The following is a 26,228-nucleotide window of genomic DNA, read 5'->3' on the forward strand; positions in this document are numbered from 1 at the left end:
GGGCGACGTCGACTGCTTTCCATTCTGTCCGCAGGATCGGGAATGTAGTTACCGGCGGCCACGATGAGCGGGTTCTCGTGTCGTGCCGCTTTATCGAAGTGGCGCATGGACGCCGACTGAAGATACTTACTGATGGACTCTAAGTCCAGGTCGTCATGGAGGTCGACGTTCCTGACGAACCACGGGGCTCCGACGGCTATCCTGCAAAAACGGGATTGGATTATTTGAAATGATTTTAAGTGTATGCGGGCCGCGTGAGCGAACACTACACTTGCATAGGTCATGACGGGGCGTATGCAAGTTTTGTAGAGTGTCACCTTATTTCTAAGGGACATTTTACTTCGCCTACATATCATCGGGTAGACGTACTGAACAAATGTTCACGATTGACTTCCACGGTGAAGGAATAAAACCGTGTGATAAAAATCAAACCCGTAAAATTGTAATTTGCGTAATTACTGGTGGTAAGACCTATATATATTATATACGCCTATGTTTAGAAAGTTGTTTGGCTCTTTTACTCTTTCTCTTACTCTTTAATGGTTTATGATAGCACTTAAAAACAACCGAGGAGGGAAATGAATCCTAAAGCCGAGTGAGAGTTGAGAAAGATTATGTTTTTAATGCACTGTATTCCATGATATGAACCACGGTGAACAAAACGGTTCCCTGTATTCAGGATGAGAGTTCTGCACTAAGGAGCGGAACTAAAACTTGTGATCATCCCAAAAACATCCTTTGTGTGTTTCTCGTAGTACATACGTAACATAACCAGCGAAACCCCATAATCTCTTTGCCATTTGCCTTAATATAATTCGAAATATTAGGTCTATCATAAAAAATTTAGAACAGATTTAATTTTTCTCACCTAATTAGTTCAATCGCCAAAACTAGTTAAATTAAGCCAAATAAAACATTATGTAATTTTCTTCACGATGCAATATTCGATATATCGTTACTGAAGTAACTTCTAGGCGAGGGGAAAGCAGGGGGTAACCGCCCCTTGGTGGGCGCCAACAATATTCAGTCCGTTGCTCGCTCTCCTGCGGGAAACAGATGGCGCTGCAAAATGCCGAGTGTCACGAATAACTCGGAAATCTCACGGCGGATCGGTGCACCGTGCACTGTCGCGTTATCCGACAAATGATGTGAACTGAATCCGATGTACAACCGGACCGCGCTGCTCACGTCAATCATGATTTTCGCCTTTTTCGCTTTGTGTATGCTCGGACTTTTAATTGTCAATCAATCAACGCCCGTAAGTGTGAATTTATCCACCTAGTTTGAAACTATGAAACCTATATGTACTTAGTTAAAAAGAAAAACGTTTGAATCTTTAAAAGTAGTTACTAAAATATTTCAATGTAATATGTATCGTGTTTAATTTTATTCCGTTAATTCGACTTTCAGCTTAAACCATGAGATGTCCTAAATTTTAAGTATTATTAAATAAAAAAACCAGTTAAGTAAATATTCTAAACGAACACGAGTAACCGTACAAAATAAGCAGTGCAATTGGTTCAGAAATTATTAAAAGTCGCAGACACTAAGCCGATTTTATATTAATTTATAATGAGATGTTTGCTAAATCTGTCGCAAATCCGGTCACGAGGTTGAGAGGTACTTGTGGCATCGCGTTTCCTACATTTGACAGTGCGATCGATCGGCGGGATTCATGCGCCGTGCTCTGAATAAGCACGTGGTGTTTGTATTCCTCTATTTTAATTTGCAGAAACTGGTTCATATTTCATCATTAGATCTAAGTTAATTCAATACAAAATAGAAAACAGTTCCGTTTACCTTAATATATTAATGTGATTTTTCATTAATTCAAAATTGTAAAAATTGATTTTCATACGAACGTTAATTAGCAAAACAATATGAAGAGTTGTTTATATTGCATATACAATACCCAATCGTTGGCAGAATAAGAGGCTATTATAAGGCTGAACTCGCTGAACTAAACCTGAGAGGATTTGCTAGTGTGGCGGGTAGCCATCATACAACGCAAGATAATTGACAGATGCCTGAATCTCGCTTACGACATTTTCAAGATAAAGCGCATATATACAAGTTCCGAACAACAACATACGGACCGTCGGTCTACCGAGCAATATCATCCGCTCGGTGGAAGATCTTCCCTTTGTCGTCAAGCCTCCCAAACTGGTGACCCCGACGTGATTTGAACACGCAACCTTCTGATTCATCATCAGCGCATCATAAACTTCGGCTACCACAATCCCCGCATTCTCGCAGATAAAAGTACGTCATTGACAGTCGTCCCACAGCAAGCCAGCATCGCAGCCTCAACAGGACCATCGCAGCCGACTCACCGCACTTCCTGGTCCTACGGCACGCAACTTCACTGCCTCATCACGCCGCTACAGTTCGTCGCAGCCCACGACCGGATCATCAACGCTTGGGGTCACACATCTCCGGCGTGGCAGCTCTGCACACATGGACTACTGGCGACACGCACGCAGCATTCAAGCTCAGTCTCGACGCACCGCAGACTTCGAGCAGCACTGGCGACACGCACGCAGCATTCAAGCTCAGCCTCGACTCACCGCAGGCTTCGAGCAGCACTGGCCCTTGCAAGCTAATCTCAGCACGGACAACGCTAATTAAAAATGACACGACCTCCAGTCTCGGAGGGGAGTGATGTGGCGGGTAGCCATCATACAACGCAAGATAATTGACAGATGCCTGAATCTCGCTTACGACATTTTCAAGATAAAGCGCATATATACAAGTTCCGAACAACAACATACGGACCGTCGGTCTACCGAGCAATATCATCCGCTCGGTGGAAGATCTTCCCTTTGTCGTCAAGCCTCCCAAACTAGCATTAGCCTGAGCAAGAGTAGGGCTTCGCTGGATCTACCACCGGATCGGAATCGCGACCCACTGAGAAAATCCAACGAGATACTCAGTGGGTTTGAGGAATCCTGTCTTTTTGATATGCACGGAGTTACGGTTTAGATTTAAATGGATACCGTAATGTGTCGCCACACACTTTAAGCCGCTTTCAGACTACGCTATAATATAATAGTATATAGCTCATAGCACAACAATATCGCACACCATACATTATTATGGACACGTTCACACTGTAGGTACTATATATTATTGGTTAAATATACGCTATATGACACTATAGTATAGCGTAGTCTGAAAGCAGCTTTATGTCATAAGGTTGAAGTTTCAATCTATATACTTAGCCTACTTATAAACTATATATCTATTTACGAATGCAAATGTAAAAGTTTATGTGTTTGGATGGTTTGGTGGTTTTGAAATTTGGCCTGGATAAGTACATAGAATACTTTTAGTCAACAAAAACTACCAGACCGCTACGCTGTTTCCTGATTTTACGTGACTTATAACTTTACTCGTAGTTTATCCACCAGATAATGACACAAGGAATTAATTTTACCGGGAAAACGCAACGCGTTTCATTTCTGAATTACAAAAAAAGTATATTGCTAGTGAAACCGCCGGGCGTGTCTAGTAGTACAATAATGAAGAAGAATACATTATCCGAGAAAGTGGAACGCATGAATATTTCCGCAACGCGTCTGAAATAGGCAGAAAATTTTCACCTACCCGTGAAATTTTATGAACCACACCATTTTAGATTTCGCTGTTTTCAAAACCCATCTCTTAGCAAAGTTTTGCGACGTAGGCTATGAATGCCTAAACGATCTTCTTTAGAAATCGCTTGAAAAGTTCGTTTGAAAAAGATATGTTGCGCCCTGGGGACGTATCTGTCTACGTGCTTAGAATTTCAATGAGGCTCCTTTCAAAGGTCTGCTATTTTTAAACAACATTTATCTATTATTTTTTTTACGTAGGTATAAGTTTCCGGGAACGAAGGCAAACGCCTTTATATTTTGAAATTCTTTCACAAATGGCTTACGAATAGGAGAAAACTTTTAGCGGCAAGCGAATATACTGTTTTATTACGATAAGTTACGTGAGACTGTGATTTTATTGTTTTTTTTATTGCTTAGATGAGTGGACGAGCTCACAGTCCACCTAGTGTTAAGTGGTTACCGGAGCCCATAGACATCTACAACGCAAATGCGCCACACACCTTGAGATATAAGTTCTAAGGTCTCAGTATAGTTACAACGGCTGCCCTACCCTTCAAACCGAAACGCATTACTGCTTCACGGCACAAAATAGGCAGGGTGGTGGTACCTACTCGTGCAGACTCACAAGAGGTCCTACCATTCATTTCCTCACACTTTTTTTTACCTACCTAATCCCCGGTAGCCTCGGTAGAGCAAGCTCATGAGGCTCAGCCTTTGTAGGTATATTATTCTAATTAATGATAAGCTGTAATGCGGTTTACATTTGCAAGATTGTTGCAGTGTGTGAGCGAGCCGATTTGTCCTGAAGGATCAGGTTGCTTGCCTGGATGCTGCACGACAGTCAACGTACCGCCCGCTCGCCGAGATGACGAACAGATCAAAGACTATGTGTATCCCTGGTATGCTCAATGGTAAGGTTTACAATATAATACCATAGTATAATACTAACTCTATGGTTACAATAGTTTACTTTTTTTATTAGCACAATAATAGGCAAACGATTTCACAACTAGAGCTAACTACAGCTCATAGTCATTGAGACATTTTTATTTTATTTTGATGAGAGTGAAATTTTACGATGCGCGCGCACCGTGACACAAAATTAACAGAATGAAGTTGCCCACTAAATCGCTCATTACAATACGACCGACGTAACTTGGCGAGTCTGAATATAGCCGCAGGTGAACTTTCCGAACCGTACCGAGAATTACCGAATTTATATGACGTCAAGAAAAGGGATGTCCAATATGCGTGTTTGAGGATGTTTAATCGATTTTTTTTCAAATTGATTAAAAATTAAATAAAAATAAAGTATAGCTTCTTACCCGCGTACATAAGTACACGCACCCTTTTTTAACTTAGGTAGGTGGACGGGCTCACGGCTCACCTGATACTAAGTAGTCACCGGAATCCATAGACATATAGAACGTAAATGCCGCCACCTACCTTGAGATAACTATACTGAGATCTTAGAACTTATATCTCGAGGTGGGTGGCGCATTTACGTTGTAGATGTCTATGGGCTCCAGTAACCACTTAACACCAGGTGTGCTGTGAGCTCGTCCATCCACCTAAGCAATAAAAAATAAAAAGATATTAGTTCTAAGGTCTCAGTTTTTACAGTACAACGACTGCCCCACCCTTCAAACCGAAACGCATCACTGCTTCACGGCTGAAATAGGCAGGGTGGTGTTACCTACCCGTGCGGACTCACAAGACGTCCTACCACCAATAAAGATTATTTTCGATTATTTTCAGGCCGGTGCTATTCGTTCTTGGCACACTCGGGAGCATCTTAGTGTGCTGTGTCTGGTGTTTGTTCTACAAGCGGTCACAATCAGGGTTTTACATGTGCTCGTTTGCGTGCTGCGTCAGGAGGCCGGCCTCGGAACGTGACTCCGCCGGCTCGGTGTACCCCCCGCCGCGCTACAGCCGATGCGGCTCTTTCCATCAGCCACCGCCACCTTATTCTGAAGTAATTGGAGTATTTAGAATTAATTGAAAAAGTAATTGGAATTTAGAGTTGTTGTGACCTAAAGGATAAGACGTCCCGTGCATTCGTATTTAGCGATGCAACGGTGTTCGAATCCCGCAGGCGGGTACCAATTTTTCTAATGAAATACGTATTTAACGAATGTTCACGATTGACTTCCACGGTAAAGGAATAACATCATGTAATAAAAATCAAACCCGTAAAATTATAATTTGCGTAATTACTGATGGTAGGACCTCTTGTGAGTCCGCACGGATGGGTACCACCACCCTGCCTATTTCTGCCGTGAAGCACTAATGCGTTTCGGTTTGAAGGGTGGGACAGCCGCTCTAACTATACTGAGACCTTAGAACTTACATCTCAAGGTGGGTAGCGGCATTTACGTTGTAGATGTCTATGGGCTCCGGTAAGCACTTAACACTAGGTGGGCTGTGAGCTCGTCAACCCATCTATGCAATAAAAAAATAAAAAATGATGCTCTTAACACTCCTAATATGCGAATCGATTTGTCAAACACATGAAGAGCCTCACGACCGCCATGGTGTTCGCCGCTTTCCGGTATCCGCATAGGTATCACATTACGAATACTGATACCCAGCTTAAGACACAAATTCTTGGTTACAATTCAAGAACACGATCCTTCTGACCAGAAAACATCAAATAAACGGACCGTTTAAATTAAATTTGGATTAGGGTTAGGATAGTTGATTTACAATTAAAACTGCAACCTCTAAGGTCAAGGTGGTTGTCAGCATGTAAAAATACTCATGGTCTCCAGTATCCACTCACCACCAGGTCTACAGAGAGCTGGTTAACCAATTTATACCACAAAAAAACCTAACAAATATTAACTACTTTTGAAATTGAATACAGGTTTTCCTTTGCCTTAGTACAGTTTTTTTATTCTCAGTTAAGGCTTGGGGAACGATCTTTATACAGCCTCTATTATACCTACGTACCTAATCTTTGCAGGTCACTTCTAAACCGGACCTGTATCCACTAGTCATTACTTACGGAGACAGTGATGCTAAATCAGGAGGGAACTATCTCATGGTGCACTATTTCAGGAATTACGTGATCCGTGCTCCAGGTGATTATAATTAATCTAATTAGATATTCAGTTAAGGCAGTGTTTATTGGTTCTTGAAGGTTGCGAAGGAATAAAAGCGTCATCAAATTGGTTTCGAACATCAATTGAGTTAGCTTTTTATCTCTTTTGCAATGAACTTTGAAAATAATATGAGCTTAAATAATATATTAGTAGATTAAAAAAACAAAAAAAAGAACTGACAATTTTTTTTAGCTGATGACGTCACGTCACGGTATTAGAACAAAGATAAAAAACATTTTTCTATCATCGATCCTTGATGCGTCCACGAATTTTCAAGTCAATCGGACATCTTGAAGTCTGCGAAAATGACGTTAAAAAACATACAACATACACATACAAACAAATATAATTAAATATCAAGCCAATATATTTTTATTGTGTAACAACAAAGTTGTGTTTTAAATTGTTAACGATAAGATCCAAAATAGGACTGAGGATTTGTTGGAATAAATGACCAAGGAATATGAAAATGAGACTTTCTCTTTATTTCTGACACATAGGTATCTGATACACGTATTTTGGGCATTATGAAAAAAGATCTATTAATAATCGTAATAGCTGACGAATATTTTTCTTTCCTTTCACGCACTAATTGGCTTAAACGATTGCACATGCAAAGGGACTAATTTAATTATACAATTACTTACCTCAGCATCCGACAACAGTCGTTCTCCGAGCTCGCAAACATAAAAACGCGTCTAGCAAAATGTTAGATCTAATCAAAGATGAAGTTAAAAAACACGAAGGTGCATTAAAATTGACGAAACTTAACCTTACCACTGTTAGTTTAGATTTATTTTTATTTTTATTACTACTATATACTTATATATATTTATTTTTATTACTACTATATACTCGTTTATACGAATATAATAAATTTTCAGACATAATTCTATATAGTTTGTTTTAATATTAACAGGCTCTTTATCGGCGGCGAGTACAGCAGAATCTCTCAATTCCAGTTTCTTATGCAACGCAACAAATGAGGTGACTCAATTTTACTTTAAAAATAAATAATAGATTAAAAAAACTTAACGTTTAAAAAAAAAAAATTTTTTTTTTCTTACACTATTTTTAATTCAAATTTATTAAAATTTATTTTCTATTTTATAGTTGGATTTTATATGAAAGCGTATTTTTTTAAACTTATTCATTTTTAATTTTTTAGGTGAAATTAAATTTTTTCAATTTTTTTTTAAATATTGAATTGTCATCGGTCGTTAATAAGTATATCAAATTTCGAGTTAATCTGACGTTTTGAAGGGGGTCGAAATCATGTTCAAAGATTCCGTTACAAACACATACATACGTCTGAAGCTAATAAAAACGTATTAAAAATTAATTGACATTGTATTTATGATATTACTGAGGTGTTGAACTTCTATTTCTCATTAATAAGACTATAATACACTCGTGCGTAGTAAAAACGTAATGACGTCCACGAACATCGACAAAATGTAAAGGACCAACGCTGAAGAGGGCAAACGTAGCTGCCTAATGAAATATTACTTAATGTCAAAATCTTGCCAATGAGGTCCAAAGCGAGGGCAGCTGGTAAAGTCTTCGGTTCGCGTCACACTAGCTGTCTGATTCAGCGTATCACCACATTTACAGACAACCAATGAGGTGGACTGATGACCTGGTCAAAATAGTTGGTAAAGACTGAATGCGAAAGGCAAGAGACCGAAAAGAATGGGGTGCAAGAGACCTACACTCAGTGTTGGCTGGACACAGGCTGAAGAATAGAAAAGAATCACCTCACTTTTAACTCTTGTGTTCAGTGAAAACCCTCACAGCCCATGGCTATCCGCTTAGTTAGCAGCATCCCTTAGCACTTCAACCTTATGCCTCCTCCTCAAGGTAGAAGGTGGCATTAAAGATAAAGTCTCTATACGCTCCAGTAATATTTCTTCATCGTGTCGTCCTTGAGCTCGTCTGAAAGTCTTCTATTGGTAAATAAATACAGAAATCAGTTCTAAAGCAATTCATATTTCATTAGGCGTACCTACATTGCTTGCTGATCTGTTCTACAGTTGATCCGTCTGTGATTCCCGTAATTGTACTGTGCACTGCTATAATTGTACTGTGTATTGTATTTGTACTGTGTACTGTAATTTTACTATGAATTGCATTTTAATGTGTACTGTAATTGTACGGTGTACTATATTTGTACTGTGTACTGTAATTGTAATGTGTACTATATTTGTACGGTGTACTGTATTTGTACTGTGTACTGTAATTGTACGGTATACTGTAATCGTACTATGTACTGTAATTATATTGTAATTGTGTTCGGACAGGCGAATTCAGTCATCCCGCCTCCGTACTCGTGCGCGAGCAATTACGAGGAGTGCGGCGCCGTCGGCTGCGGGCGCTCGCTGCTACGTTCGCTGTCCTCCCTGACGGAGCCGAGGGAGCCGCGGACCGTGCTAGCCCGACCTCGCCCCGTACCTGAATCCACAACCTCACGACCTCATGAACCAACCATCGGCTTCCGAGAGAACCTCATCACATCACCTGTGCAATCCTTAGTAAGATTTTAAATCATTCGCCATTCACATAATTAGGTCTATCATCATATTACTGATAAGGCCTGCTTTAAGCTGTCAAGTTTGTAATTTAAAAACGTCTATAAGATGTTATTCTAATGAATTGTAAAGGTTATAATAATATCAGATGCTAACTTTTTAATAAGTTTAGTTATATACCGTTTGATATCTGTGTATTACTACTATAATCATGCCCCAAATTAACACAAACGTAAAAATAATTCATTATGATGTCTTTCGTATATTAAAATATGTTTTCTTTTTTATTTCACCAGGGTCATTCCTATGACTTCGAAATGGAACTGTTAGATTGTGAACTATATTGTGACGGTAGCTGTAAACCAAGACTGGGCGCTTCCCCTCCAGCTCTCAGATCGCCTTCGGATCATAGTGAATCTGCTGCTGACCGCGAACCTCTAGAGCTGAGACACCTGTTCCGGTGTCCGTCACCCGAATGCGAGTCACCACCGCAGCCCACCAGTCCTACTCAAGTCTCCAGAGAATCAACGCTTCAAAGACCACCTGAAGAGAGAAGATCTCGACGCTTGGAAGCCGCCAAGAAAGCGCTTAAAACAAGAAAATCGAGCTTATACATGCCATTGACGGCAGCGTACCCGGTTAGGACTTCAAGAATATCGCCTGGTGCGAGGCTGTCGTCACGATCAGCGCCCGCAACGCCCTGCAGTTCCATCGTGCCCAATCTACTGACGTTTACTCAAAGAGTGTCTGCCTCAAGGCACAGCTCGAAGTCATCGAGACTCGAAGAAGAGAAGGACCCGTTACTGAAAGAATTAGAAACGCAAGGCGATCACAAGTTTTAACGAACAAAACAAAAGTTATTATGACAACAATTACAGAGTTCTCAGTCTGAATATTAAAAGATAGATGATTTTGATACAAATTTCAGTGATACAATTCTCTGTGGCCTAATTAGCTGAATCTTGCCTTTGAAATGTCCCGAGCGGCAGAAGTATCTCAATTCTGAATGTTGTGATTGTTCGTGTGCTCATTTTGTAGAGCTGAAGATATTAGTTAGTCAAATTAATGTAATTCAATTATACTTATGGCGTGTAAGAAAAGAGCTTGTTGGACCATTGTTCACTTGCCTTCTTATAATAAAATTCTAAAAATATGTGTTATTAATTTTATTTAGTTCGTGATTTCAAACTATCTTTATTTACCTTTAAAACCACTTTATCCTATAAACCAATTATATGAACATCTAAGACTAAATTTAATAATAATTTCATTGCACCTACCATTCTTTACTCTGCACTACCCTTGGTTGACTGGTAAAGAATGCCTTGGGCATTAAGTCCGCCGATGTATATTTTACATGAAGAGTAATATATTAAATAAATAAAAAAGGCCAGCGTGTCAATCACCGGTGAAGGTATATCGTGGTGTAATAAAGTGATGTCCGTAATAATTATAAATTTGCTTTACTGGTGGTAAGGATATGAGCCCACACGGGTAAGTACCTTTTTTTCCTATACCTGCGTATAGCTTCTCGATTTGAACGGTGGGATGGCCATACCAACTGTAATTTTGATCTCTGTCATGAGGTAATCTGTTCATTTAAAGAAATACATTATCAATGAATCGACTACAGTGGTTTCTGAAAAAAATCTGGCATAATTTTTGTGTGTATTAATCTATATATTCAAAATACACCAGAACTGTCAATTTGTTAATGAATAAGAGTTTAAATTGTCTTACAATGGCATCTTCACCGTATCAAACTTGTCCTTGGAAATTATATCGCATAGGTACATAAAACAATATTACAAATATAGGACAATATTAAGTGTATAATCTATGTATAGGACATCGTTATAGGTCTATGCATCGTTACCAATTTTGAAAGTCAAACTGACAATCTTAGCTGTCACTGAACTATCAAATGTCAGTGTCAAATTAGTGAAATATTCAAATTGGTTTATTTATGGTTACTTACACTGTTTACATTCATTCGCCGACAGTAAGGTTAAATTTCACTCCGTAAGGAGAATTGCGATATATTTCACAAACAGTCAATAAAAACCATTCAAGCTGTCGTCCAAAGTGGATATTGATATGAGCCTTACGACAGATTTCGGGCCAGATTCTGGCGGCCGTGTGAAGGTACGTTTGTATCGCGAATTTGAAGATAGTTTTACTAACAAATATATTTTTGAACTCCCAAGTCACATCTTACAATAATAAAAACCAATAAATTTGTCTGTTAGTCCAATCGAAGCGTGGTAACAAGTTCCGTCACTTAAAGAAGAATTAAACATATTTTCGGCAGGGTCTAACAATAGTAAAGCCTATAGTTTACGGTAATATAGCCCGTTACTTCGGCAAGAAACGCGAAGAGGATGGACACACACATCAATGGACTGTTTATGTAAAACCTTACGCAAACGAGGATATGTCGACTTACATCAAAAAAGTTCACTTCAAACTTCACGAAAGCTACGCGAACCCCAATAGGATCGTGACCAAGCCCCCTTACGAACTCATGGAGACTGGTTGGGGAGAGTTCGAGATCGTTATAAAGTTATACTTTCATGATCCCAATGAAAGACCAGTAAGTATTGTCTTGATTTTTTTAGTAATGATGAAATATCATATTTCTTATCATCAAAATTAAAAAGGGTAACCTTTTTAGAGTAAATGTAACCTGCTGTCTACTGCAAATAAGTAATTTACGGTAGGCAGCATGTTGGTTCTGCTTCTAGCATTTCTGACCTCCAAGGATGATGATAACCACTCACCATCAGGTAGGCGGAACACCTACAAGGGCAATTTAAAAAAAGTTATGTCATATTTGATTCAAACCCAAAATACACAATTTTAATGATAAAACATTTCATACTTGTAGTAATTTTAAAATAGATAAAACTTTGATTACAGCTTACTCTATACCACATACTGAAATTATTCCAATCGCCAGTCACTGAAGGTACTCCCCCAACATTTGGACATGCTCTCGTCAGTGAATCTTATGAGGAGATAGTATTCCAAGAACCAACTCAACTAATGCAGCATCTGTTAAAGAATGTCAGACCAATTACGAATGGACATTGGAAACATGACACGGACTGTAAGTTTCAATTGCTATACATATTTTAAAGCAAATAATAAAGAATAATAATTATCATTTTATAAACACTTACATAAATTTGATTTGGAACACTAAATCTTTAATTTTTTTTATTTTTATTAACGTCAGCTTAGGATAGCTGTCATTAATATATATTTCTCTCTTATCTTTTCATATCTATTTTGTAACCTTTCATGTCAAAGTGTACTGGTGAAAAGGTCACTGATATTACCCTACTTCTGCCGCCCACAGTCTCATGGATTGTCAAGGATTCTTCCATAACAAATAATAGTTTCTACATTCAACTTGCACCTTAGTTGTCCTACCTATTTGTCAATGCACTTGATGTGATTTTATACTGGTGGTAGGACCTCTTGTGAGTCCGCACAGGTAAGTACCACCACCCTGCCTATTTCTGCGGTGAAGCAGTAATGCGTTTCGGTATGAAGGGCGGGGCAGCTGTTGTAACTATACTGAGACCTTAAAACTCATATCTCAAGGTGGGTGGCGCATTTACGTTGTAGATGTCTATGGGCTCCAGTAACCACTTAACACCAGGTGGGCTGTGAGCTACCCAAATAAACAATAAATAAAAAATGTGTGATAAAGTTTTCCATGATAATGTTTATCACATTCCAGTTGAAGAGAAGAAAGAGAAGACTTTAGAAAGAATAATAGAAGCTCAAACAAAAGTGAGGACAGAGATATCAGAGCTGAAAGAGAAACTTAGTCTTGCAAAGGAAACCATAGCTAAGTTCAAGGAAGAAATTGCCAAACTACAGAATAGTTCAGGGAACAATATAATGATGTAATTTTAAACGACAAATGACAAAGACCATTTTACAAAAAAAAAAACGTTGTAAAGCTAGTAAATAAGTAACCATATTATTGAATATTTAGTGTAAGTGTCTTCCATAAGAAAAAAGTGGATCAGAGATTCATAACCCTAACCTAATGAATGTACTCTCTGAATTTATTTATTACTGAACTTATTACTGAACTATTACTTATTACTGAATTAGCTTCCAAGTGTAATCAGTCTATGCTAAAACCGAAAAAAAGGAAAAAAGGCTGTCATTTCGATTATGGTATTTCGTGTTTTTATTTGGATGGCAGTTCATATATTGTAGCCATTTGCCTTATGTTTGGAAATTGTTTATCCAAACCATCTAATATGTAGTACTAATTACGTGTTCAGGTTTGAAGGGTGGAACAATTATTATACTACAAGTGTACAATTGAGATTAACAGATCAATGCCTCCAATGAACATTACGCTAACTCCAAATTCGTAGATTTACAGGAGGAGCGTTTAAACGAAAAAAGTTGATAAAATCTTTATTATTGCAGATATATTTATGGTTTTTTTGTGTAACTAGCTGATTTACTCTTGCTTTGAACCTCATCAATAATGATTAATTGTAATAATACTTTTAACATAGTGAAGCGATTTGCGTGGAAAACTAAAATTTCAAAATTTTGAGTTAGAGTAGTGTTCATTGGAGGCATCGAGATGATTTCACATCACAATATCTATACACTGTGAATACTGCTTAATAAGCGATAAAGAAATTTATATAAATGAAAATTCAGAAGACTATTCCCAAATATAAAGACTGAATGAAAAGTCAATGTAGTTTGAGTGAAAATTATTATAGTAAATTTAAGTAGTTTAATGGGATTTTTTCTGTTAAAATTGAAGAAAACTGCTCAGACAGAAAATCCATTTTCAAAGAGTTTTAAAATCGTCATTTTCTCTTCCACTAGTTCCTCCTAAATAGGAATTCTTTATTGTATAATAGTATTTAATATCATAGGTATAATGATATTAAATACTAGTATGCAGCGGCTTGGCTCTGCCCCTGGCGTTGCTGAAGTCCATGGGCGACGGTAACCACTCACCATCAGGTGGGCCGTATGCTCGTCTGCCTACAAGGGCAATAAAAATAAAAATAAACTGAACATTTTTATTTATTTTGTGTGTGGATGTTTAATATCTAAAAACATATCTCTTAATATACGTCAAATGTATATCAGTTGCCAATATCAACAGGACAGGGCACAGGACACAATTTGCCAGGATTAATTTCGTAGTAAAATTGATTAAAAAAAATCTGGTATGTCAGTAGTCGATCGTATGCTATGTGAATATTTCTACTAAAATAGTAATAACTGTTATCTAGGCTAGAAATAGGGGAATACATTTAGACGGACTAAACGAAAAGTCTCTGAGGCATAGTTAATTGGCCTAAAATTTGCCAAACATGAACGAAGGTAGGTGTATTTATTTTATCCTTAGCTTTGCAAACGATTGTTTTTTCGTCACCCCGTATGCAAATTGTAAAGTAAAACCGCTGATTACAATCAATGTGCTATTGTATATTTATTATTTACAAACTTATAAACGTTTATAAATAAAAAAAATGTTTTTAATATATTATCAATCAATAATTCACCTATGTAGTGTAATGAAAAAAATTAGTATTATTAAAAATACTTTTACAGGTTGATCCCGTGTCTTTCACTGTATTTATATCGTTTCGAATACTTTACAGTTTTACAGTGCTTGTGCAGTGTGCTTAGTGCGAGTTTTTTAACGTTCTCGATAACGTAAAAGTTAAGTCAAATTTGTAGGGAGTTGGAACGTTTGCTTATGTTTGCCGCTAGGAGCACTGTACCAGCTGCATACAAATTTCAGGTTTTATATATTTATTTATTGCCTAGATGTGTGGACGAGCTCACAGCCCACCTGGTGTTAAGAGTGGTTACTGGAGCCCATAGACATCTACAACGTAAATGCGCCACACACCTTGAGATATAAGTTCTAAGGTCTCAGTATAGTTACAACGGCTGCCCCACCCTTCAAACCGAAACGCATTACTGCTTCACGGCAGAAATAGGCAGGGTGGTGGTACCTACCCGTGCGGACTCACAAAAGGTCCTACCACCAGTAAAAACTTACCGGTAAACCAGTAAGCCGGTAACTTTTACGCTATCGAGAACGTTAAAAAAACTATCACTAAGCACACAGTTTATACTCTACAGCTTACGTAGTCACAGAGAGGTTCGTCGGTACGGCTCCTAGAAACGAAGACCGGTGATACCACAAACCATTAATAATCTCGATCGAGACATGTTTCAATAATGAGCTTACAATCCGGTCATCGTTCTAGTCGAACCCGTCGCTTGCCACGAATGCCTCGGCGAGTAAATTAACCCTCAGACACAGCCCACTGAGTTTCTCGCCGGATCTTCTCAGTGGGTTGCGTATCCGATCCGGTGGTAGATTCCGCGAAGCATGGCTCTTGCTAGGGTTCGTGTTGGCAACAACGTCAGATTTGAGCCGTGTGAGCTCACCTACTCGCCCGGTTACGCTGATATAGCCTCTCAAGGCTATTATTAGCTTAGGTAGAAAAAAAAATGTATCTTACATATTGCAAACCCGTTGGACGTAGGTGGTATATCCTGTCTGGGTACCACGAAGCAGTCATTTGAGGAAATTAAGACTTTGAACTCGTATGTCTCTAATGGTAGATTCACGTTGTCCACTTAACTCCAAGAAGAGGCGTGAGCACGTTTTTGTTTTTGAGCCCATTGACTTCTACACCGTAAATGCCGCCATCCACCTTGAGATATGAGTTCTAAGGTCTCAGTATAATTACAACGACTGCCCCATCCTTCAAACCGAAACGCATTACTGCTTCACGGCAGAAAATAGGTGGGATGGTGGTACCTGCCCGTGCAGACTCACAAGAGGTCCTACCACCAGTTCACCCACGTTCACCCACTATGCAAATGAAAGGGATGCAGACTACATAAGGTAGTCAAAAATTTACTGACTAACTTTATGAGGCTTACGGCTCGACAGTCCGTATAGTCCAGTTGACGAAGTTGCTGATCTACCGCCATTGTTAAAATAATATTCATCGAGGTTGAGAAATATCAGTGTCCGTATAGCGGAGGCTCTAAGTCGCACACGTCGGATGAGGAGGCTAATCCATCAGCATTCATTTCGTCACTCAGTCGCTTCAAGATTCCGGGGTAGCGAACCAAGCAGGACACGCGCAACAAAACAGTTTAGTGTTTCCGTACAATCTTGACAGAAATTACACGCTGCGATTTCCGGAAGAGCGCAGATTGCGGTCCGTAAGATATATATGTGTGCCTCAAAGAGTCCCATGGACCAAACGGTTCATCTTGGTATAAAGCGAAGAACGCACTGACACTCCAAGCTCTCGGTAGTAACCGATTAAAAGAGCCAGCAGCCGCCATCAGGCTAACATGCTAACCATTTGGGGTGTAAAGACAAAGAGAAGATCTTCCACCGAGCAAGTGAAACTGCTCGGTAGACTGACGGTCCTAATGTTGTTATTCGGAACACTATAGCAAGCTAAAGAAGTCACTAGCGAGATTCAGGCATCTGTCAAATACCTTGTGAACAAATAACCTCCTGTGAGGTGTCCGCGCCTACGGGGCACGCGGGGTATGTGGGACTATGATAGCTACCCGCTACAACATATATTAACTTTCACGTCAATTCGGTTTCAACATTTCTTAAGACGCTGTGGGCTTCGTTCGATAACGCCCGTGACTTGGAATAACTGATTTTCGCAGCGTTACGGATGGTACAACAAGCTATAAGTAATTTCGCCAACTTACACATTTTGAACGTTTTACCATTTGCAATTTGCGCCATGACGTTGATGTTTAAATTGCATCGTAATTGTAATAAGAATGAATAACAACTTCATGACAAAAAAGCGAAGGATGATGGCAACTACCCGCGTCGGCTTAAAATACGACCAACAGTTTGATTTAAACCGGATAACAATGATTAAAGACATACCTATCCACCAATGTACGGTTAATTAAAAATGAATTTAACATATTCACATCCTTCCGTTATTACTGAAATAGTTTAGTGTAAACATGAATCAAGAAATCGTACTTAATTCTTAAAACTGAACTGTGTCAGTTAAATTTCCGTTGCACCAAAATGTCAATAGCTCGATACATATTATTTGGATAGTCCTTGGACTGGTAAATGAAGTGTGTCAGTTACTGTATAAAAAACACTATTATGCGGGTGCGTGACACAATACCTATAGAATTGATTTTAACCTTACATGAACATTTTATCGCTCAAATTTTAACCATTTCCTCACCTTTAGTTGTACGATGTTAGTGAAAAGTAATGTAAAAAGTACGTGCTCCTTTAATCTGTGACCAGTCGTAAAAAATATATCTTATTAATTAAATTTCTGTGATCAGCGCAAATTTAGATATATTTTTGAAACGACATAAGAACGGAGGTTTTCAATTCGAATAAAAATTTTTATTAATCTCAGAACTTTTTCATAGGTGAACCGATTCTAATGATTTTTTATATTATTTTTTTCTGCCTATTCTCTGGTAGCCTAAGGGGCTATTGCAGCTACGCCCGGATAGGTGGGTGAGCTCACGGTCTCAAGATGACAGAATTTTCTAACATTAGCCCTAGAAAGAGCAGTGCTTCGCAGAGTCTAGGACCGGATCGGAATCGTGACCCACTGAGAAGAATCGGCGAGAAAGAATTTTAATTTTACCGAAATTGAGATATCGGCTTCCAATTCCAAAGAGCTTCATTTTGATAATAATTAAAACAGATATCACACGTGCAGTTTACGCGGAATCGTTTTAGTCACGCGAATGACTAGTCCAATTGTCTTTACATAACCTAATTTAATGTTTGCAGGCTTCGGAATAATATAAGTAGGTAGGATTTTAACTATAACTCTGTTGAATTTCACAAACACTGACGCTAATGCTAGCTTAGTTTAGCAAATAAGCGCTTATAAATGATCGCAGCGGCTTACCTAATAAGTAAGACGCCCGGTGTATTCGTATCGAGTGATGCGATCGTGTCGATGCTAAAATTCCCCACAGACACGACCCACTGAGTTTCTCGCGAGATCTTCTCAGTGGATCGTGATTCCAATCCAGTGGTGGATCCTTCGAAGCAGTCAGCAGACTGCGTTAGCAAACTCTTTCAGAGTCAGTGTGACCATCTCTAAACTATAGAGCCTGCCTTACTTTAGTTGAAAACCTGCCAAATCCTGCCAACGTATGTTAAAAAGAAAATATGCCTAATTAATGCCAACTTTCTTAACCGTTGTAAAAAAAACAAGAAAAGTAAAAATACAGGAGTTGTTGGCGGGAACTTAAAGGGGATGTTGTGCGATGCACCTTTATTTACTAACAAAGTGCAAAATTACTCTAAAATGAACAATATTTTAAGTATATTGATGGTTTTTGAGTATTAGTTACATATGTGTTTATGTGAGACATGTAAACTGTGTACAAAATTGGGTTAAATTTTACGCTATCGAGAACGTTAAAAAACTCGCACTGAGCACACAGGTTGAGCCCGTGAGCTCATCTACCAGTTCGTGAGTAGCTGGAATAGCTCCTTGGGCTACCAGCGACTAGGTAGGGAAAAAATCTAGGACTACGATTTTATTAAAGTAATCATTTATACTGTAAACTCTCAATTAATTTGTGTACATAAACAGAAATAGAATGCCAGGACTATCTGAAGTATTATGTAATAAATCTTGGTCACGATTAAACAATAAAATGGAGACTTCATACTGATGTCAAGAGGTCGGTGGCGATGATTACATTGTGCTGAAACTTTCATCGAGAATTAGATCTAAATGCATAGCATATTTTATGAAAAAATTCAATACTCGTGTTGATTAAATTGATTTTTTAAATTTACATTCAGCTTGCTGCCCCTAAATCGAGTAGTGTCACAAGGCTAACCTCATATCTCACAAGATATTGCGGTATTCACGATAGCGACTTACCATAAGATGGGAGCTCGTCTTGCTGAATGACCAAAAAAAAATCAAGGTATTAGGTAATATTAAGTTAAAAGGAACATGTTTTGTAAACTATTGACACCGATTCCATGAATAACAACTATAGAAATGAAAGTAATAGAAATGCTCCAATTAAAAGATTATCGGGAATGTGGAGTCTATTTTCATACATTTTCAATGAAAGCAATGAACGATACACGAATGTGATATGTTTATAATGAATTGTATCGCTCGTTTCGTAATTTTTCTACATCGGTTTTGTGTTATTCGATTCAAATTAATGTTACGCCAGCCTTATGTTAGTTTGCTAGTGTGAATGAATTAAACGTTATAACAGGAAAAAGTTTCATAAGAATGTACAATTTCAACCTTTGAAATTATAATATAATTAATTAGTTCTACTGATATATAAATAATGAAGCGAACATTATGTGGGAAGCTGGCGTTTGAGAAAATTTTCAAACAAAACTTGAATAAGTAGTAATTTTTTAATAAGTAGATCTGACCAAGACCACGCGTTGCACAACAACGCGTGCTGCAAATTGTTTTCCATCAGACATTCAAGAAAAATCGTGTACTACTTAAAAGTTTGAGACTAAAGTATCAATTGCATTATAATAACGAACTTCCTTCATAATTTATTTGCAGCACATAAAAAAATATAATAGTACCAAACAGTACCAACCGGCCAATAAAAAAAAGGAACAAGACTGATGAAAAAGTTCCATGAGGAGGTTTAAGTGCATACTGCATCTAGGGTATAAATACTTTAGTAAAAAGCTCATATGAAAAAAAATGTTATCGTACTTTTTAGAATGTCATCTTCATTTTACCTAAAGGTGAAAGGTATTTATGAACCATGTTCGCTCTGACTACACCAATAAAGAAATATTAGGACTGAAAAATGCATGAAAATGAGTAGTCATTTGGTGTGTAATACTTTTTCAAAGAACAATCGCAATTTATGGTGGGTGACACAGAACACGGCCACTTGTTGAGATGGCCTTTCAAGGCCAACAAACACAGGTATTTTCTCATGACCTTACTTTATTATTCATTCGCAGTAATGGTTTGCACATCGAAGTGGTCGCATTTATTGTTAATTTTCAAAGGTCACTGTTAAGGAGTCGTTCGAAAGGTCACTTTCGGCTAGGACCACTAGAACCACCACATCTATACCGTATCGTTTTTATGACACAGGTAGATGTGGTGGTATAAAGGAATAAAGGATTAACCGGAGAATGGGCAGCAGCCTTATCTGAGTTACTAGCGCAATGCAATCGCACATTGGCATAGCTAGGTACCACCATTCGAACGCAAAGCAGTCATAGGTTTCGGTTGGCAGGGTATGACAGCCTTTATACCATGAAGTGAGATTTCGATCTCGTGTCTCAAGGTTAAGTCTGTCTTTTTTTTTATTGCTGATGTGGGTGGACGAGCTCACAGCCCTCCTGGTGTTAAGTGGTTACTGGAGCCCATAGACATCTACAACGTAAATGCGCCACCCACCTTGAGAAACGAATTACTGCTTCACGGCAGAAATAGGCAGGGCGGTGGTACCTAAGGTACCACCAGTAATCTATATTGTGGCAGAATTCTTGTTGTGCTATTTATGAGCTCCAATGATCACCTTAAACTACCTAGACCCTGAGGGCAGTAATTTATCTACGTGCCAAACATAAGAGGTACTACTTTACACTTATCGTTGTTGAATGTGGATCTTACCGTCTTCATGGTCAGGGTAATAAAATAAAAAAATGCTAATTACTAATAAGCGATGTTCAGACGCCCATGATCTAAGTGATTGATAAAAACCAATATAATATTAATTCAAGTATTTAATTTAGACACACTTTTATTAACTTTACAACAGACAATACTTAAACTTGAGCAACATAGCCAATATATTCACCATTTAACAGAAAAAACAACACACAACACCAACAAATATTGCCCCGCATTCAACATTCCAAGCTAGGATTTTCTCCTGTATTATGTGTACAGGAACCACGTCAGACAAGAACTACTTATACGCAAATCCTAAGTACCAAAATATTTAACAAATATTCTGATTGTGATCACGAACAACTGTAGTGCAGAATCCAGGGGTCATTGACCAATGATCACAAAAATATTAATTAACATTTCTTAAACTCTAAATAAACTCTGTCACACCCAACATTTGAATTACATTCTTACATCTAAAATTGACTTAAAACCAACTGTTCTCCTTTTTCATTTTATCTCGGCGTCCTTTCATCTCCAAGTCCTGAAAGATTTCCGACAACTTGTTCAACTTCTGGGCAGGACTTTGGGGCAGCACTTCCAGCTTACATTGACCTTCTTTAGCGGTGGGAGGAATTGTGAAAGTTTGTTTTTCTCTGAGAGACAACAGCTTTCCCGTCTCGGGCGTCGAGGACATTTTCGCAACTTTAGTCACTGCTTTCTTGAATCTGGTTTTTGGAGAATCTTTTGCTTCGTTTATGGAAACATTGTCGTGTATGTTATCATCCGATTTCTGACCGTTTGTATTACTCGTGTCCTTCTCGGCTGTCGAATTAATGTATAACGGTTCAAGAACATCGTACGTGTTCTCACGGATCAACTGCTGTGGTTTCTTGTCGATCTGCCCTAATGAATTCTTTCTCTTAAATCCCTCAATCCTCAGAGGGGTCAACGGTTTCAAAATATTGCATTTTATCGAACGCTCTAAAGCGTTATTTTCGTTAAGATCGAAAACAATAATTTTGGTTTTTGATCTCTCCAGCTTCTGTCCTATAGCCGGCAAGGGATGGAAAGGAGAGAGGCTGGGCTTGATCTGTATGTCGTTCTCCAACATTCTGGTCTGTGCTGTTCTATTACGCGATTTGTATTTTCGCGGTGCGTATATAGATGTGATCGCGCGCGTTTTGCTCGCGTCAAGGGGAGCGAGTGTCGCGGGCAGCATGGGGCGTGCGGTGCCGCGCGAGCCCGCCCGCCGACAGCCGGCGCTGGCCTTGGGCGGCGTGGTGCCCCTCCCTGCGCGCCTATCGAACACTATCGCGACCCTCGCTTGACCGATGGTCGCACACGTCACGCACCGATTTAATGCATTGGATTCCAACACTGCGCCCTTTGTAATCAGATAATACTTGAGATATAATTCAAAAATTTAACATGTTCAAATTTCCAACTGTCATTTGTGACAGCTCCATTCTCTTTGGACATGACATCTCTGTAGGATACGTTTTGATTTTAACCACGGTAATAAAATAAATTAATAAAAAGGAAACTAAACAATCAGCTAAAATTCTATAGGTACAAAAAAAAACAATTTTCAAAATATAATTTGAAACATTTCCGAAAGTGTTAGGCTCGCTTTTACATTACATTAGTAGGACCTGTGAGTCCGCACGGGTAGGTACCACCACTCTGCCTATTTCAGCCGTGAAGCAGTAATGCGTTTCGACTTTAAGGGTGGAGCAGCCGTTGTAACTTTACTGAGACCTTAAAACTCATATCTCAAGGTGGGTGGCGGTATTTACGTTGTTGATATCTATGGGCTCCAGTAACCACTTAACAACAGGGGGGCTGTGAGCTCGTCCACCAGTCTAAGCAATAAAAAAATATGTTATCAGTTTTCATAACTTTACGACACGTAATTGATTATACTGAGCTTATCATTAATTGCCAGCTTCGAAATAGGTACTGTTACGTCCATCCATTACAATAACTCACTCATCGCCCTTGAAACCTTCCGTATGTACCCGTTGTAATTTGTAGACGACAATATGTGGGCAGTCATCATTAGAAATGGATCGATATTCTGACCTTGGAGTCTATTTGTCATCAGCTATCGGTCGTTGGCTGCCTAATGGTTCAATAACAATTCTTAAATATCGACCAGCTGTAAGTATGGACGGGTTATCTGTTGCAATCGCTGAAGCTGCACTCCTGGCATTGCTGACGCTCACGACCGACGTTGACATTTACTGTCAGAACGTATGCTCATTTATATTCATCTCAATTCATCAAATTCAGCTCATCATTTAAATAAAATAAAACCTTCACCACTATGCGAGCTACAGCTACTGCTTCTCTACCATCCAGCCCTAGTACCAGCTCGGGTCACCAACCAATCTTAAAAGACCACACTTTATTTTTATTTGGATCCTCTCCACGTTTGTTTCGAAAAGATGTGAAAGGCCGGCTATGTAGTCCGGCTTCTTACAAATTTCGATGGACCGAATTGTTTTTTTTTTAAGATTGAAGTATTACTGGTGACCCGAAGGCCTCTCCAGTTTCACCAGGTCAGGTTGGCGAGCAAAGGCTTAGCCACGAGCGGTGGAATTTGCTTACAGCTGCCCGAGCGCCTCCAAAGGAGACCTAACAACTCAAGAGCAGCTGCTTCGCGAATGAATCTACTACCGGATCGGAATCGCGACCCGCTGAGAAGATCCGGCGAGAAAGTCACCGGGCTGATGCGTGGGTTCGGGTTGCACATCGAGCTCTTTGTCGGGCTCGACGAGTACGGTTACCGGGGTCCCGTGTTGAGCGATGCACCGGTGTTCGAATCTCAGGCGGGTACCAATTTTTCTAATGAAATACGTACTCAACAAATGTTCACGATTGACTTCCACGGTGAAGGAATAACATCGTGTAATAAAAATCAAACCCGCAAAATTATAATTTGCGTAATTACTGGTGGTAGGACCAGTTGTGAGTCCGTACGAGTAGGTACAACCGCTCCGCTTATTTCTGCCGTGAAGCAGTAATGCGTTTCGGTTTGAAGGGTGGGGCAGCCGTTGTAACTATACTGAGACCCTTAGAACTTATATCTCAAGGCGGGTGGCGCATTTACGTTGTAGATGTCTATGGGCTCCAGTAACCACTTAACACCAGGTGGGCTGTGAGCTCGTCCAACCATCTAAGCAATAAAAAAAAAGTATAGAACAATATTGTAAGTAACAAAATTCTTGTGTATGCATGAGGTCAGATAGTGTTACGAATAGCAAAATCACGCAATTTACATTTGACTAATAGACAAAAACATGTTGAGTAGGAATAATGAGTGTGGAACGGGGCAGTGCCGAATTGAGCCAACTTAAACCCTGTGGAAAATTCAAATAAACGACCCTAGTTCTCTTCACGCACCATCCATGTTTAGGATATAAATAAAACAACTCTTTCAAAAATGTTCATGATTTATATGGGAAAATTTACTTTTATAAAGATATAGTTTCCAAGTATCCCATCTGTTATAATACCAAACATGATTTAATGGGATGTGAATGTCGCCACCCAAATTGAGATGTTAGATTTAACTTGCTATATATTCTGCTCTTCGCCCTAAGACGCGTCTGCTTCATTAGAAATAGACACCATTATAGTACCTATCTATAGGAGCTCGCATGCATGTCAAATAGAATTACACTGATCTAATATATTTTGTTAACGGATCAACGTCGCGTCACAAATAAAGGAGCTAACCCACAGTGGATATATGTATACATGGTTACGAGGGCTGCACTAAAAGTATCGGGAATGGAACATTTCCACTGTTCCTGTCATATTAAAATCTTTTTAATTGAAAACTCCTTGGTTTTAAAAATCGAATACCATTTATTTATTTAAAAAAAGATTCTCGGTCTTGTCACGAGGTTTTGTCAAACTTGTTTAGTCGTTGAGAAAATGGAATTGACTCGAGAAAATTCAAGAGCGATGATTTATTATGACTTTCGAAGTGGTTTAACACAAAAACAGTGTGTTGACCGGATGATTTCTGCATTTGGTGATGAAGCCCCATCCAAAACCACAATTTATCGCTGGTTTGCTGAGTTTCAACGTGGACGTGTCAAGCTCAGTGATGATCCCCGTCAAGGTCGTCCAAAAACTGCAGTCACCCAAGAAAACGTTGATGCTGTGCGTAAGCTGATTGAGGAAGATCGACATGTGACATACCGCGAAATTCAGGCAACTTTAGACATTGGCATGAGTCAAATACAAATAATCTTGCATGAACAATTAGGTGTAAAAAAGTTGTTTTCCCGATGGATACCGCATTCGCTCTGTGAAGAGCAAAAAGCGGCTCGCGTTACTTGGTGCGTCAGAACTCTCGAAAGATTCCATGCAGGATCCTCAAATGCTGTATACAACATTGTATCAGGTGACGAATCCTGGATATACGCGTACGAACCCGAAACAAAAAACCAGTCACGAGTTTGGGTGTTCGAAAATGAGTTAAAGCCAACAAAAATTGTTCGTTCACGGAGTGTTGCAAAAAAAATGGTGGCCACGTTTGTCTCCAAAACCGGTCATGTTACGACTATTCCTCTTGAGGGACAAAGAACGGTTAATGCAGAATGGTATGCTAGCATTTGTTTGCCACAGGTCGTTTCTGATCTCTCTAAAGAGAACTGCAACCGCCGCATCATCCTCCATCACGACAATGCGAGTTCTCACACCGCGCACAGAACAAAAGAGTTTTTAGAGCAAGAAAACATAGAATTATTAGACCATCCGCCATACAGCCCCGACCTAAGCCCTAATGATTTCTATACTTTCCCTAAAATAAAGAATAAATTGCGTGGACAGAGATTTTCATCACCTGAAGAAGCTGTGGACGCCTACAAAACGGCCATTTTGGAGACCCCAACTTCCGAATGGAATGGTTGCTTCAATGATTGGTTCCATCGTATGGAAAAATGTGTCAAATTTCGCGGAGAATACTTCGAAAAGCAATAAATACATTTTTAAATAGTAATGTTGTGTCACTTCGTTAATTCCCGAAATTTTCAGTGCCGCCTATGTAGTTTATACTCTGTAGAAGTGCGAACCGGAGATATACCAGTGAAATCACTGTATTTTTATTATTATTTTATACGATGGGTGGACGAGCTCACAGCCCACCTGGTGTTAAGTGGTTGCTGGAGCCCATAGACATCTACAACGTAAATGCGCCACCCACCTTGAGATATAAGTTCTAAGTTCTCAGTATAGTTACAGCAGCTGCCCCACCCTTCAAGCCGAAACGCATTACTGCTTCACGGC

The 26,228-nt window shown here is 39.1% G+C and overlaps 2 protein-coding genes and 1 long non-coding RNA gene across 4 annotated transcripts; 2 read left to right on the forward strand and 1 right to left on the reverse strand.

The window, feature by feature from the left end:
• The first annotated feature begins 439 nt into the window (after positions 1-439).
• On the forward strand, positions 440-10,381 carry LOC101739887 (uncharacterized). Of its 2 annotated transcripts, none has more exons than XM_004930298.5 (7): positions 440-1,258; positions 4,377-4,507; positions 5,355-5,571; positions 6,562-6,679; positions 7,620-7,687; positions 9,001-9,231; positions 9,525-10,381. In XM_004930298.5, the coding sequence occupies exons 1-7, from the start codon at positions 1,163-1,165 to the stop codon at positions 10,068-10,070; spliced, it is 1,407 nt and encodes a 468-aa protein (XP_004930355.2). In that variant the 5' UTR covers positions 440-1,162; the 3' UTR covers positions 10,071-10,381. The 2 variants fall into 2 exon arrangements, with proteins under 2 accessions (XP_004930355.2, XP_037869389.1); XM_038013461.2 differs by having other exon boundaries at positions 449-1,258; positions 4,367-4,507.
• On the reverse strand, positions 6,830-11,023 carry LOC134199474 (uncharacterized). Its single transcript, XR_009973982.1, has 2 exons — positions 10,731-11,023; positions 6,830-6,997 (listed from the first exon to the last, which is right to left on the reverse strand). It is a non-coding gene; the product is annotated as an uncharacterized LOC134199474 (long non-coding RNA).
• Positions 11,024-11,110: 87 nt separating this feature from the next.
• On the forward strand, positions 11,111-14,846 carry LOC101740019 (YEATS domain-containing protein 4). The gene is made up of 4 exons (XM_004930299.4): positions 11,111-11,373; positions 11,540-11,821; positions 12,148-12,337; positions 12,977-14,846. The coding sequence occupies exons 1-4, from the start codon at positions 11,326-11,328 to the stop codon at positions 13,147-13,149; spliced, it is 693 nt and encodes a 230-aa protein (XP_004930356.1). The 5' UTR covers positions 11,111-11,325; the 3' UTR covers positions 13,150-14,846.
• The last annotated feature ends 11,382 nt before the right edge of the window (positions 14,847-26,228 follow it).

The sequence above is a fragment of the Bombyx mori genome, chromosome 10, assembly GCF_030269925.1.
Source record: "Bombyx mori chromosome 10, ASM3026992v2".
In the NCBI taxonomy this organism is placed as follows: Eukaryota; Metazoa; Arthropoda; class Insecta; order Lepidoptera; family Bombycidae; genus Bombyx; species Bombyx mori.

What these genes read in the sequence shown, in the direction of transcription:
- LOC101739887 (XM_004930298.5), top strand. Translation starts at nt 1,163, where the DNA reads ATGTACAACCGGACCGCGCTGCTCACGTCAATCATGATTTTCGCCTTT. An exon ending in TTGTCAATCAATCAACGCCC is followed by an intron (nt 1,259 to 4,376) that starts GTAAGTGTGAAT and finishes AGATTGTTGCAG; the next exon opens with TGTGTGAGCGAGCCGATTTG. An exon ending in CATCACCTGTGCAATCCTTA is followed by an intron (nt 9,232 to 9,524) that starts GTAAGATTTTAA and finishes TTATTTCACCAG; the next exon opens with GGTCATTCCTATGACTTCGA.
- LOC101740019 (XM_004930299.4), top strand. Translation starts at nt 11,326, where the DNA reads ATGAGCCTTACGACAGATTTCGGGCCAGATTCTGGCGGCCGTGTGAAG. An exon ending in ATTCTGGCGGCCGTGTGAAG is followed by an intron (nt 11,374 to 11,539) that starts GTACGTTTGTAT and finishes TATTTTCGGCAG; the next exon opens with GGTCTAACAATAGTAAAGCC. An exon ending in TTGGAAACATGACACGGACT is followed by an intron (nt 12,338 to 12,976) that starts GTAAGTTTCAAT and finishes ATCACATTCCAG; the next exon opens with TTGAAGAGAAGAAAGAGAAG.